General features: G+C 42.6%; 1 protein-coding gene across 1 annotated transcript in view; it reads right to left on the bottom strand.

Annotated features, from left to right (window-relative positions):
* Nucleotides 1–4,990: 4,990 nt before the first annotated feature.
* The window catches only part of LOC145346463 (cytosolic non-specific dipeptidase-like), a 32,566-nt gene continuing 25,833 nt past the window's right edge, over nt 4,991–11,723 (bottom strand). The window contains exons 10-12 of the mRNA XM_080193765.1: nt 10,937–11,078; nt 6,532–6,679; nt 4,991–5,231 (exon numbers count right to left, since the gene is read on the bottom strand). Coding sequence (XP_080049891.1) covers nt 5,165–5,231; nt 6,532–6,679; nt 10,937–11,078 — 357 coding nt within the window. The 3' untranslated portion in view covers nt 4,991–5,164. The remainder of the gene's footprint in view (nt 5,232–6,531; nt 6,680–10,936; nt 11,079–11,723) is intronic.

Below are 11,723 nucleotides of genomic sequence, written 5' to 3'. Positions count from 1 at the left end.
TACTTCTGACTTTATGATGGATAGAAGTTCCTTGATGAAGCAGCTGAAAATAGTTGGCCATAGGGCACTACCCTGAACTCCTGCAGTGTTATCCCATGATTGATATGATTGAACTCCTCCTTAATGCCAGATATGACTCCAACCATTGCAGGGTTTACCCTTCATTCCAATTGATTCCAATATTTGGTCAAATGATATCTCGATAGCAGCAAGTGGCCGTCACCATTCACAACTGGATGTGACAGGACTGCAGAGTGTAGGTCTGATCCACTGGTGTGGGAACACTTAGCTCTGCCGATTGCATGCTGCCTCCACTGTTTAGCGTGAAAGAATTCATGTTATAGCTTCAGCAGGTTGATACCTCGGTTTTAAGTACGCCTCGTGCTGCTCCTGGCATGCCCCCCTACAATCCCCTGGCTTGATGGTAATGTTAAAGTGGAGGAATATGCCAGGCTTTGAGGTTACAGATTGGAGATGTGTACAATTCTGCTGCTGTGGCTGGTGGCCCACACTTCCTCATGGATGCTTAATTTTGAGTTGCCAAATGTGTTTGAAATCTATCCCATTTAGTATGCTGCTAACGCCTTACAACACAAACGTGGATATCTCCAACGTGAGAAGGGGATTTCTCTCCACAAGGACTGTACGGTGGTCACTCCGACTAATATTGCCATGGAGAGGTGCTGTTGCAACAGGCAAGCTGGAGAGGATGAGGTCAAGTCGATTTTTCTTTCTGGTTGGTTCCCTCACCATCAGCCACAGGCCCAATTTAGTAGCAGTGTCCTTTAGGACCCAGCCAGTTTCATCAGTAGTGATGCTGCTGGGCCATTTTAATGATGTTGAAGTCCCCAACTCAGAGTGCAATCTATATCCTTGTCAGCCCCAGTGCTTCTTCCAACTGTGTTCAACATGACATATTGACTCAACAGCGGAGGGGTGGGGTTGTGTGTGGCAATCAGCAGGTTTCCTTTCCCATTTTTCATCTGATGCCACAAGACTCCACGGGAATCAGTCAATGTTGAAGACTCCCAAAGCAACTCCCTCCAGTCTATCCCTGTGCTGTCCCCTCTGGTAGGTCTGTCCTGATGGTGGGTCAGGACATACCTTACTGACAAAGTCACTGATAACTAAGGCACGATTTGGTGAACAAGACTATGTCAGGCTCTCCCTGCTTTGGCACAAGCCCAGTAAAAAGTCTGACAACGCCAGGTTTAAGTCCAACCGATTTACTTGATAGTAAACTCAGAACTAGCTAGCTAATGAGTTTACTATCAAATAAATCGGTTGGACTTAAACCTGGTGTTGTCAGACCTCTTACTGTGTTTACCCCAGTCCAACGCCGGCATATCCACATCTTGGCACAAGCCTCCAGACATGCTGTTGCCATTTCTGGTACCTCGCTTGATGCCAGATAGTCTGCCTAGTTTCATTCCTTTTAGATACAGCTGAGCGGTTTTAGAAAATGATTTCAGAAGGCTATTAAGATGCAATCACATTTCTATTGGTCTGTAATCCCATGCAGCCCTGCAAATGTCCTTCCTTAATGATAATTAGTCATTCAAACATACAAATCAGGAGCAGGATTAGGCCATTCAGGCCCTTGAGCCCGCTCCACCATTCAATAAGATCATGGCTGATCTGATTTCTCCACATCCCACTTATAGAGAACGGAGGATTTATTTTTTGCCAAAAGCACGGATGTGGTCTATAGCTCCCTGTCTGAAACAATGGTGCAGGCAGAGACGCTCATCACTTTTGAAAGTACTGGGATATGCACCTGAAGCGCGAAACCCAACAGGGTTACAAACCAAGAACTGGAAACTGGGACGTGGCTGCATAGCCCTTCCTCGAAAGCTCGTGAGTTTACTATCAAATAAATCAGTTGGACTTAAACCTGGTGTTGCCAGACTTCTTATTGTGTTTACCCCAGTCCAACGCCAGCATCTCCACATCATAGCCCTTCCTCAGCCGGTATAGAAATGATGGCCTGGACAGCTTTCTCTTGCACTGTAAATTTCTGTAATATCATACTAGGCAGAATGCTTGTGTATCTGCAAGAGTATTTCTCTATTACCTCAATATCCTTCCCATGAAGCACTCTTTCAAAGTTACAGGATAACAGAAAATAAAATGAGCAGGCTAATTTAAATAAATGCAAAGTATTGCACATTGGAAAACAGCAGGCGTGAAAACAAAATACACCTAGAGATTTACCATTGGTTGCTCTGGTACCCTGAGTTCAAGACTACATCAGCAAAGCTGTATGGACTAGGAACATTGCAATTGAAGAGATTTTAATCAAAAGGTTAAGCTAAATTTTATTTCCAATGAATTAAGTCTCTTGCATTATTTTCAAGCAGAAATTCCATATTTGGAGGTTTGAAATTTTAAATCACAGCAGAGACGATCCTGGTTAGGAGTGAAAGTAATAGGGTAATTGTTATGGGGGATTTTAACTTTACTAACATTGATTGGAATTGCTATAGCTCTAGCTCGTTAGAGGGGTCAGTTTTTGTTCAGAGTGTGCAGGAAGGTTTTTTGACTCAATATGTAGATAGGCCAACTAGAGGTGAGGCTATATTGGACTTGGTGCTGGGAAATGAGCCGGACCAGGTGCTAGACTTGGAAGTTGGTGTGCTTTTTGGTGATAGTGACCACAATTCGGTTACGTTCACCTTAGTGATGGAAAGGGATAGGCATGAACCTCGGGTCAGTAGTTTTAGCTGGGGGAAGGGTAATTATGAGGCCATTAGGAGAGAATTAGGAAGCATTGATTGGACTAGGAGATTACAGGGACTAGGAACGTCTGAAATGTGGAGCTTTTTCAAGGAGCAGCTACTGTGGGTCTGTGATAGGTATGTCCCTGTCAGGCAAGGAGGAATTGGTAGGGCTAGGGAACCGTGGTGCAGAAAAAAAGTTGATTTGTTGGTTAGGAAGAAGAAGGAGGCTTATGTTCGGATGAGGCTTGAGGGCTCGGGTAGTGCAGTAGAAAGCTTTAGATTGGCTAGGAGGGAGTTGAAGAGGGAGTTAAGAAGGGCTAGAAGAGGGCATGAGATGACTTTGGCTGATAGGATTAAGGAGAATCCTAAGGCGTTCTATAGGTATGTCAAGAACAGAAGGTTGGTTAGGGCAAGATTAGGGCCAGTTACAGACAGTAGGGGGAAGTTGTGTGTGGAACCGGAAGAGATTGGAGAGGCATTGAACCATTATTTCTCTTCGGTGTTCACGCAGGACGATATGAATGTAGCTGAGGAGGTCACTGGGGTGAAGGGGTGTAAAATAGAAAGTATTGTAGTTGATACAGAGGATGTGTTGGATATTCTAGATGGGTTGAAAATAGATAAGACCCTGGTCCGGACGGGATTTACCCTAGGATTCTATGGGAGGCAAGAGAGGTGATTGCAGAGCCACTGGCTCTGATCTTCAGGTCGTCGTTGGTCTCTGGTATAGTACCGGAAGATTGGAGGACAGCGAATGTTGTCCCATTGTTTAAGAAGGGGAGCAGAGACTTCCCTGGGAATTACAGACCAGTGAGTCTTACTTCTGTAGTGGGCAAGGTTTTAGAAAGAATTATTAGGGATAGGATTTATAGTTATTTGGAGAGTAATGAATTGATTAGAGATAGTCAGCATGGTTTTGTAGCGGGAAGGTCGTGCCTTACTAACCTTATTGAGTTCTTTGAGAAGGTGACCAAAGAGGTGGATAGGGGTAAGGCAGTAGATGTGGTATATATGGATTTTAGTAAGGCGTTTGATAAGGTTCACCATGGTATGCTTCTGCAGAAAATGCAGATGTATGGGATTGGTGGTAATTTAGGTACTTGGATCAGGAATTGGTTAGCAGATAGGAGACAGAGGGTGGTGGTTGATGGTAATTATTCATCATGGAGTTCGGTTACGAGTGGTGTGCCTCAGGGATCTGTTTTGGGGCCACTGCTGTTTGTAATCTTTATTAATGATCTGGATGAGGGTATAGTTGGGTGGATTAGTAAGTTTGCTGATGACACCAAAGTCGGAGGTGTGGTAGATTGTGAGGAAGGGTGTCGAAGTTTGCAGGGTGACTTGGACAGGTTGCAGAGCTGGGCCGCGAGGTGGTGGATGGAGTTTAATGCGGAGAAGTGTGAGGTAATCCATTTCGGTAGGAATAACAGATGTGTTGAGTATAGGGCTAACGGGAGGACTTTGAATAGAGTGGAGGAGCAGAGGGATCTAGGTGTATGTGTACATAGATCCCTGAAAGTTGGGAATCAAGTAGATAAGGTTGTTAAGAAGGCGTACGGTGTCTTGGCGTTTATTGGTAGGGGGATTGAATTTAGGAGTCGCAGCGTCATGTTGCAACTGTACACAACTCTGGTGCAGCCGCACTTGGAGTACTGTGTGCAGTTCTGGTCCCCACATTACAGGAAGGATGTGGAGGCTTTGGAGAGGGTGCAGAGGAGGTTTACCAGGATGTTGCCTGGTATGCAGGGGAGGTCCTATGAGGAGAGACTGAGGGATTTGGGGTTGTTTTCACTGGAAAGAAGGCGGCTAAGAGGGGATCTTATTGAAACATATAAGATGATTAGAGGTTTAGATAGGGTGGATGGTGATAGCCTGTTTCCTCGGATGGAGAAATCTAGCACGAGGGGGCATGGCTTTAAATTAAGGGGGGGTAGTTATAGGACGGATGTCAGGGGCAGGTTCTTTACCCAGAGGGTGGTGAGGGACTGGAATGCCCTGCCTGCTGCAGTTGTAAATGCGCCTAGTTTGGGGGCGTTTAAGAGATTGGTGGATAGGTTTATGGACGAAAAGGGATTGGTTTAGATTAGTGGGTCAATGTTTTTTTTTAAAAAAAAATAAGACTGGTCGGCGCAACATTGTGGGCCGAAGGGCCTGTTCCGCGCTGTAATGTTCTATGTTCTATGTTAGCGCACCATTTACAATATGGTACAATAATTCACAAGAACAACTGAACTGGACAAATGATTATTCAGCATATTCAAAATGTAATCTTACAGTTCAGCAATAAAGAAACCAAGTCAGGATCTTTAATATTTACACTTCTGATTGTGCAGTTATGTGTCTGCTACATAACACATTATCCAGTAATTGTCATCACACAGTATACAATTAAAGTAATTCTATTGGATGTACAGTTTTAGAAATCTATCAATCTGACACCGTTTTCACTTCAGCAAAGAGATTTCATGGAAGTAAGCACCAAGCACCTTGATTCCCTGAATATAGTTGGTCCTGTTGGAGAAACAACAACAACTTTTTAAAAATTATATATTGAAGTCTCCATCGTGGCAACATTCCTCCTTATCCCTAGCAAGAGCTTGCATATTACTCCTCAAATTCAGTATTCCTCATTTGGATTCCTCCTGTCTTTGTCACAATGGCAGCAGTGCCTCCTGTATTCCTTCCCAAGCTCTAATTCTCTCTTTAAAACCCTACTATGCTTCCTTGAAATCCACCTCTTTGACCAAGACTTCGATCACCCCTAATTTGGCTCAGTGTTCTTTTGTTGATTCCTCCTTGGTTAAATACTTCGTGAGTGTATTTTCTACATTTGAAGATGCTACATAAATCTAAGTTGTTGTTGTAACTTTCAAAGTGTTCTGCCAAGTATCTGGCTTAGTGCTGGAACAGGTTCAAAAAACTGAATGGGCAGATCAAAAATGGAATGAGCTACAAACAGAAACTAGTATTTTTGATGAAGTTGCATTTTGACGGTCTCTGCTTTGCACCACTTTAAGGGAAGTTTGATGGGGTACGTGGGCAAAGAAATGGAAGGGGTTGCCGGCAGGTTTAGAAAAAGAGTGAGCAGAGGCTCAGCACCTTAAAGACCAGCAGCAACCAATAGACCAAATGGCCAGTTTCTGTGTTGTAAATTCAGTGTTGTACTTTTGTCTTACAGCCACATTCCAAACTTCATCTTAAAGCACAGGGTTCTTGTTCTGAGAACAGAAACTTCAATCTTGTATCCGTTTGGAGCAACTTAGCTCCTCTCAGTATTTTGACTGTCCCTGCAGAGTACAGCAGAAAGGTCACACACACACACACACACACATTTAGTAAGCCGCTAAATGTGACTTGATCCTTGAAAAGAAAGGGAATTCCTCACAGTCCCCCTCATGCACTGTTTTAAAAAGGTAGTGAGATTATCACCAGGAGCCTCAACATGAGAGAGATTAAAAAATATTAAAGGAATGGGATGGTGTGCTTGTACATAGATAAAGAATAATGGACTAATGTAGCAATAACGCAAACTCTGGCTTGCCTCAATGAGCTTAGCTGTTGTGGCTGGGCAAGTGGGGGTTAAAAGAGAATAAAAAAGCATCTGATTTCCTTTGCCTTCTCCTCCCCCCCAATAGAGGCCAGCAAAAACCACAGCCCAATACGAGAAAGGGAGAGCTTTGAGGAACAAAACTGTAGACGGGAGGAACTTAAATTATGTAATTATATCAATTCACATATTATCAGGGCTATTCAACGAACAATCTCAAACAGATGCACGAGGACAATGTTTAAGCAGAATATTGCCTCTTACCGGTTGATTTTCTCATTCTGTGAATGAGCTCCATCATCTGCAGCTCCAATCGGCAGTAACATAACATTCTTTCCCGTAGCTTCCTGGAATGTCAAGGTAACGGGAATGCTGCCACCTTCTCTGGTCATATCTGGCTCAACTCCGAATACTAAACAGGAAAAGCAATTTAGACAATTTACATTGTAAACACGATTAAAAACAGTGTGATGTATCAAAAATGAGAATTTTGACAACAAAGAGCTTTGTGCAAGATGTTTCTCCTTTGCTCAGATCAACATCTCCAATTTCAAGTCCAAAAAAAGGGCAAATTCAATATATTTGCGTTGTCTTTTCTATTTGTGCGTGTTGCTATAAAAATGTGAAATTCTTGATCATCTGTTGGTTCCCATTATCCAACCAGAAGTCTTCTCCGTGACAGTATATTGAGATTCACTGTCGCAGACTTACCCAACAGAAATCTAAAAAGCAGAATGCTTTGGATACAGGAAATCTGAAATAAAAACGGGAAATGCTGGAAACACTCAACAGATTATGGCGGGATCTGTGGAGGGGGAAACAGAGTTGATGTTTCAGATCTTTGACCTTTCATCAGAACCTACAGCACTTCTTTAATCTGCTACCTTTGTTTTTTTAACTTCACTTGTACATTTCTCCTGTCTCGTCTTCAGCAAACACTGCTGGTGCAGACGTACAAACTCCAGCAGATACTGCAGGATTTCTGAGGGCAAAAGGGAATGTCTATGCAAGTCTCCCCCACTTGAGAAATCAATTTTCAATCCAATCACACGTTTTTCACTGCAGATGCACTTTTCGCAGTGTTAAAACGAAAACTGAATGACTGGGGTTGGTAAAAAGTGTAAAGGGACAGATATTAAGAGACATGTGACATCATTACACAGCATAGTGAGTGAAGCTAGATTGAGTGGAGGCAACACAATCCCAACTTTACATTTCAAATAAAAGATTCAAAACTTTGTAGCGGAATAATTTTCCTGTCACCAATTTAAAAGATGCAAATATGTTATTAAAGTTTTAAAGTTTATTTATTAATGTCGCAAATATGCTTACATTAACACTGCAATCAATTTATTGTGAAAATCCCCTAGTCGCCGTACTCCAGCGCCTTTTCAGCTGCAGCGAGGGAAAATTTATCATGGCCAATATACCTAACCAGCATGTCTTTCAGACTGTGGGAGGACACCAGAGCACCCAGACATGAAGAGAAAGCGCTGACTCCACACAGACAGTGATACAAGCTGGGGTTTGAACCCGAGTCCCTGGTGCTGTGAGGCAGCAGTGCTATCCACAGAGCCATCATGCCATCCCTCACTCTGGGTTGAGGAGTGGCAGATTGACATGTGGTTTTGAACAGCAATTGGATCTGTTCTCCACATATTAAAGTGAGTAACGAAGCCTCCCACGATTTGGGATTTCCTAGTGCTTTCTGGTGCAAGTGGTACTACTCTTGGCATTGGGGTAAAACCTCACTCTATAATTCAATAGCTTGCAGTTCAGTTGATTTTCTCCCTCTTTTTCACTTTCAGGATGTAGCTCTTCATGGTTGTGTCATTCACACCTCTTCTAGACATTGTTTTTTCTCTTTGGCTTTGCATTGTCAAGTCTTTTGCCACTTCCTAATTCATGTCACCGACAGGCCTCTTTTTTTCACCCGCCCTCCTTTTCCTCTGCTTAAAAGCTATCACATTTTGAACTTAATTCTGATGAAAGGTCATCAACCTGAAATGTTAACTCAGACTTGCTGAGTATTTCCAGTTTTCTTTCTGCAGCTATCCAGCATCCAGATTATTTCGCTCTTGGTATCGGAAAGGATAAAGTTCTGGGCCAATAGATTGCACTCACACTTATTAAAATAAGTTGTGGAAGTAATAGCAGAGGCACCATTATACTTACATAACAATTCATTAGGAAAGGGAATAGTGCTAGATGCTTGGCAAGCAGCCAATGTTATTGCAAAAGGGAGATTGAGCTGGTTCAGCGAATATACAACAGTTAGAATTATGATGTTGTTGCCATTACAGAGACTTGGTTAAGGGGAGGACGAGATCGGCAGCTTAACATTCCAGGATACAAATATTTCAGGCAGAATAGGTGGGGATGAAAATAGGGGTGGGGGAATTGCACTACTGGTTAAAGAGAACATTACAAAGTCCCACAACACCAGGTTGAAGTCCAACAGGTTTATTTGGCAGCACTAGCTTTCAGTGCCTCAAGCTCCTTCTTCAGGTGAGTGAGGACTTGTGTTCACAAACAGGGCATATAAAGACATATAAAGTGTCTTTATATACCCTCACCTCACCTGAAGGAGGAGCTTGAGGCTCCGAAAGCTAGTTCTGCCAAATAATCCTGTTGGGCTTTAACCTGGTGTTGTGAGACTTCTTACTATGCTTATCCCAGACCAACACCAGCACTCCACATCAAGGAGAACATCACAGCTGTGCTGCAGGAGGGCACCTCGGAGAGTTCACACAGCGAGGCAATAAGGGTAGAGCTCAGGAATAGGACGGGTGTAGTCATAATGTTTGGAGTTTATTATAGATCTCTCAACAGCCAGTGGGAGATAGAGGAACAGATATGTAGGCAGATTTTGGCAAGGTGTAAAAGTAACAGGGTGGTTGTTTTGGGTGATTTTATCTTCCCCTATACTGACTGGGACTCACTTACTGCTAGGGGCAGAGTTTGTAAGGAGCATCCAGTAAGGTTTCTTGAAACAGTATGTGGATAGTCCAACTAGGGAAGGGGCCATACTGGACCTAGTATTAGGGAATGAGCCTGGCCACGTGGCCGATGTTTCAGTAGGGGAGCAGTGACCACAATTCAATACTGATTTTAAAGGTACTGATGGATAAGGAATAGTGGAGTCCTCATGTGAAAGTGCTAAACTGGGGAAGGCTAATTACAATAATATCAGACAGGAACTGAGGAATTGGGGAGGCCATGCAAGCAGATACGATAGTGACTTTTAAGGGGCATTTTGACAAATACATAAATAGGATGGGAATGGAAGGATATGGTCCCTGGAAGGTTTGTGGGGGTGGGAAGTGGTTTTAGTTCAGTTGGGCAGCTTGGTCGGTGCCAGCTGGAGGGATGCTGTAATTTTCTTTGTTAGCTGAATGTCACTGAGACCAAAAAAGTACAACCTTTATTCAAAGCTATAGCCTAGAAACTGAAAATATAATAAAAATTAATCAGATGGTCACACTTGGCCAACCTTATTGAATTACTTGGAAGCAACAGACAAGGATAATGTAGTCAAAGTGAAATATTTGGATTTTCAAAAGGTCTTTGATAAGATCTACACACTAGATTTATGACTTTAGAACAACGGAGTCAGGACACAGAACTGTATGGTTAACAAACTGACTACAAGACAGAAACAGAGTCAGGGTTAAGAGTAGCCACACAGACTGACAAAATTTGGGCAGTGATGTTCCACAGTAATTGGTGCTGAGACCACTGTTGTTCACAATTTAGTTATTTTATAGAATCATAGAATCCCAACAGTGTAGAAGGAGGCCATTCAGCCCATCAAATTCACACTGACAACAATCCCACCCAAACCGAATCCCCCAATCCAAAGTATTTACCCTGCAAATCCCCCGACAATAAGGGGCAATTTATCATGGCCAATTAACCTAACCTGCACATCTTTGGAGTGTGGGAAGAAACTGGAGCACCGAAACAGGGAGAACGTGAAAACTCCACACTTGACAGTGACCAGGGGCCGGAATTGAACCCGGGTCCCTGGCGCTGTGAGGCAGCAGTGCTAACCACTGTGCTACTAAGCCACCTCAGTGGAAGCTTCGCTGTTTTGTAGAATTGCTTAAGTTAATTGTTTCCTGGTATGTTAGCGAAGTTGAGTTGGGGAGCAGGTATCTGGTAGCAAAGACCTCCAGCCGTATGGGTTTATATTCAGACCAAAGATTTGTTCAACATTGGAGCTAATGTAGAATTTCCTTTCAAGTCATTTCTGTTAGTGCAATGACATATGCATGCAAAGTTGTTTTTGAAACCCTTTCCATTCAGACATGACACAAGGTAACAGTTTATACAGATGGAGAACACATTAGTAAAACTTAAGCTGATTTTAAAATTTGCAGGCAATGGTTGGTTGTGAATTTCAGTAATTTAGTGCAATTACATGCACACAGGAACGCATGCACAATGAATAAGAAAATATTGACGAACAAGACTCACACTGTAACCCGAAACTGTGTCATTCAGATACAAGCTGTCTCAATTGTTAAATCTGCTGCACCCACCGTACTGGGAAAAATAATTTGTAGTACAACTTTAACAATAATATATGGAAGACTTGAGTAGATATCAGCATGTTAAAGTTGCTCTAAAAACAGAGCAAGTGTTCAAATTGGATTCCTTCACCAACCTGTTTTCATTGCATTCCTGCCAGCTAGGTAATGAGGATGGTTACAGTCTGCCAGCCAAGCCTTGGCACCATGACCCATGTACACCTTCAATGTGTTGGGACTCCCATGTTCAGTAAAGAGTTTTTTGATGTAATCCACTACCTTAGGAGCAAAACAAAAGCAGATGAATAATGAGGGACGGGAAATGGGAGGGAGAGAAAAAGCTGGAAAACTGCAATTTATATTTAATAGAAAGTATCCAAATCCCTTTATAAATTTTTGCTCCACAATAATCTGTAATCAGGTTCCATTTTATCACAGAGCATGGGATTTAACAAGGGGAAACAGAGGAAAGCAAATGACCAACAAAACATCATATTTCTAACCAAGGTACCATTAAACCAATAAAGGCCATTCACCTCCCTGCTGTTTGCATAACATTAGTGCATAAATTTTCCGACAAAAAACAGTGACACGGCTCAAAAGTAATTCTTTGGCTATGATGTACTTTAGAACATTTTTTATGTTTTTCATGGGGTAGCAATTGGTTGGATTGGATTTGAAGATTTTTTGTTTGGACAGGACATACAACTTTTTCTTCTCACTTTTTTTTTATTATTCATTCTTTGGACATGGATGTCGCTGGCTGGTCAGTATTTATTGCCCATTCCTAGTTTCCTGAGGACAGTTTAGAGTCAACCACATTGCTGTGGCTCTGGAGTCACATTTAGGCCAGATCAGGTAAGGACGGCAGAGGGAGGTCATGCCTAATAAATTTGATTGGATTTTTTGAGGTGGTGACCAGGT

This window comes from Carcharhinus amblyrhynchos, chromosome 8 (assembly GCF_965287045.1).
Source record: "Carcharhinus amblyrhynchos chromosome 8, sCarAmb.v2.hapA, whole genome shotgun sequence".
Lineage (NCBI taxonomy): Eukaryota > Metazoa > Chordata > Chondrichthyes > Carcharhiniformes > Carcharhinidae > Carcharhinus > Carcharhinus amblyrhynchos.
This window is presented reverse-complemented; position numbering and strand designations above follow the sequence as displayed.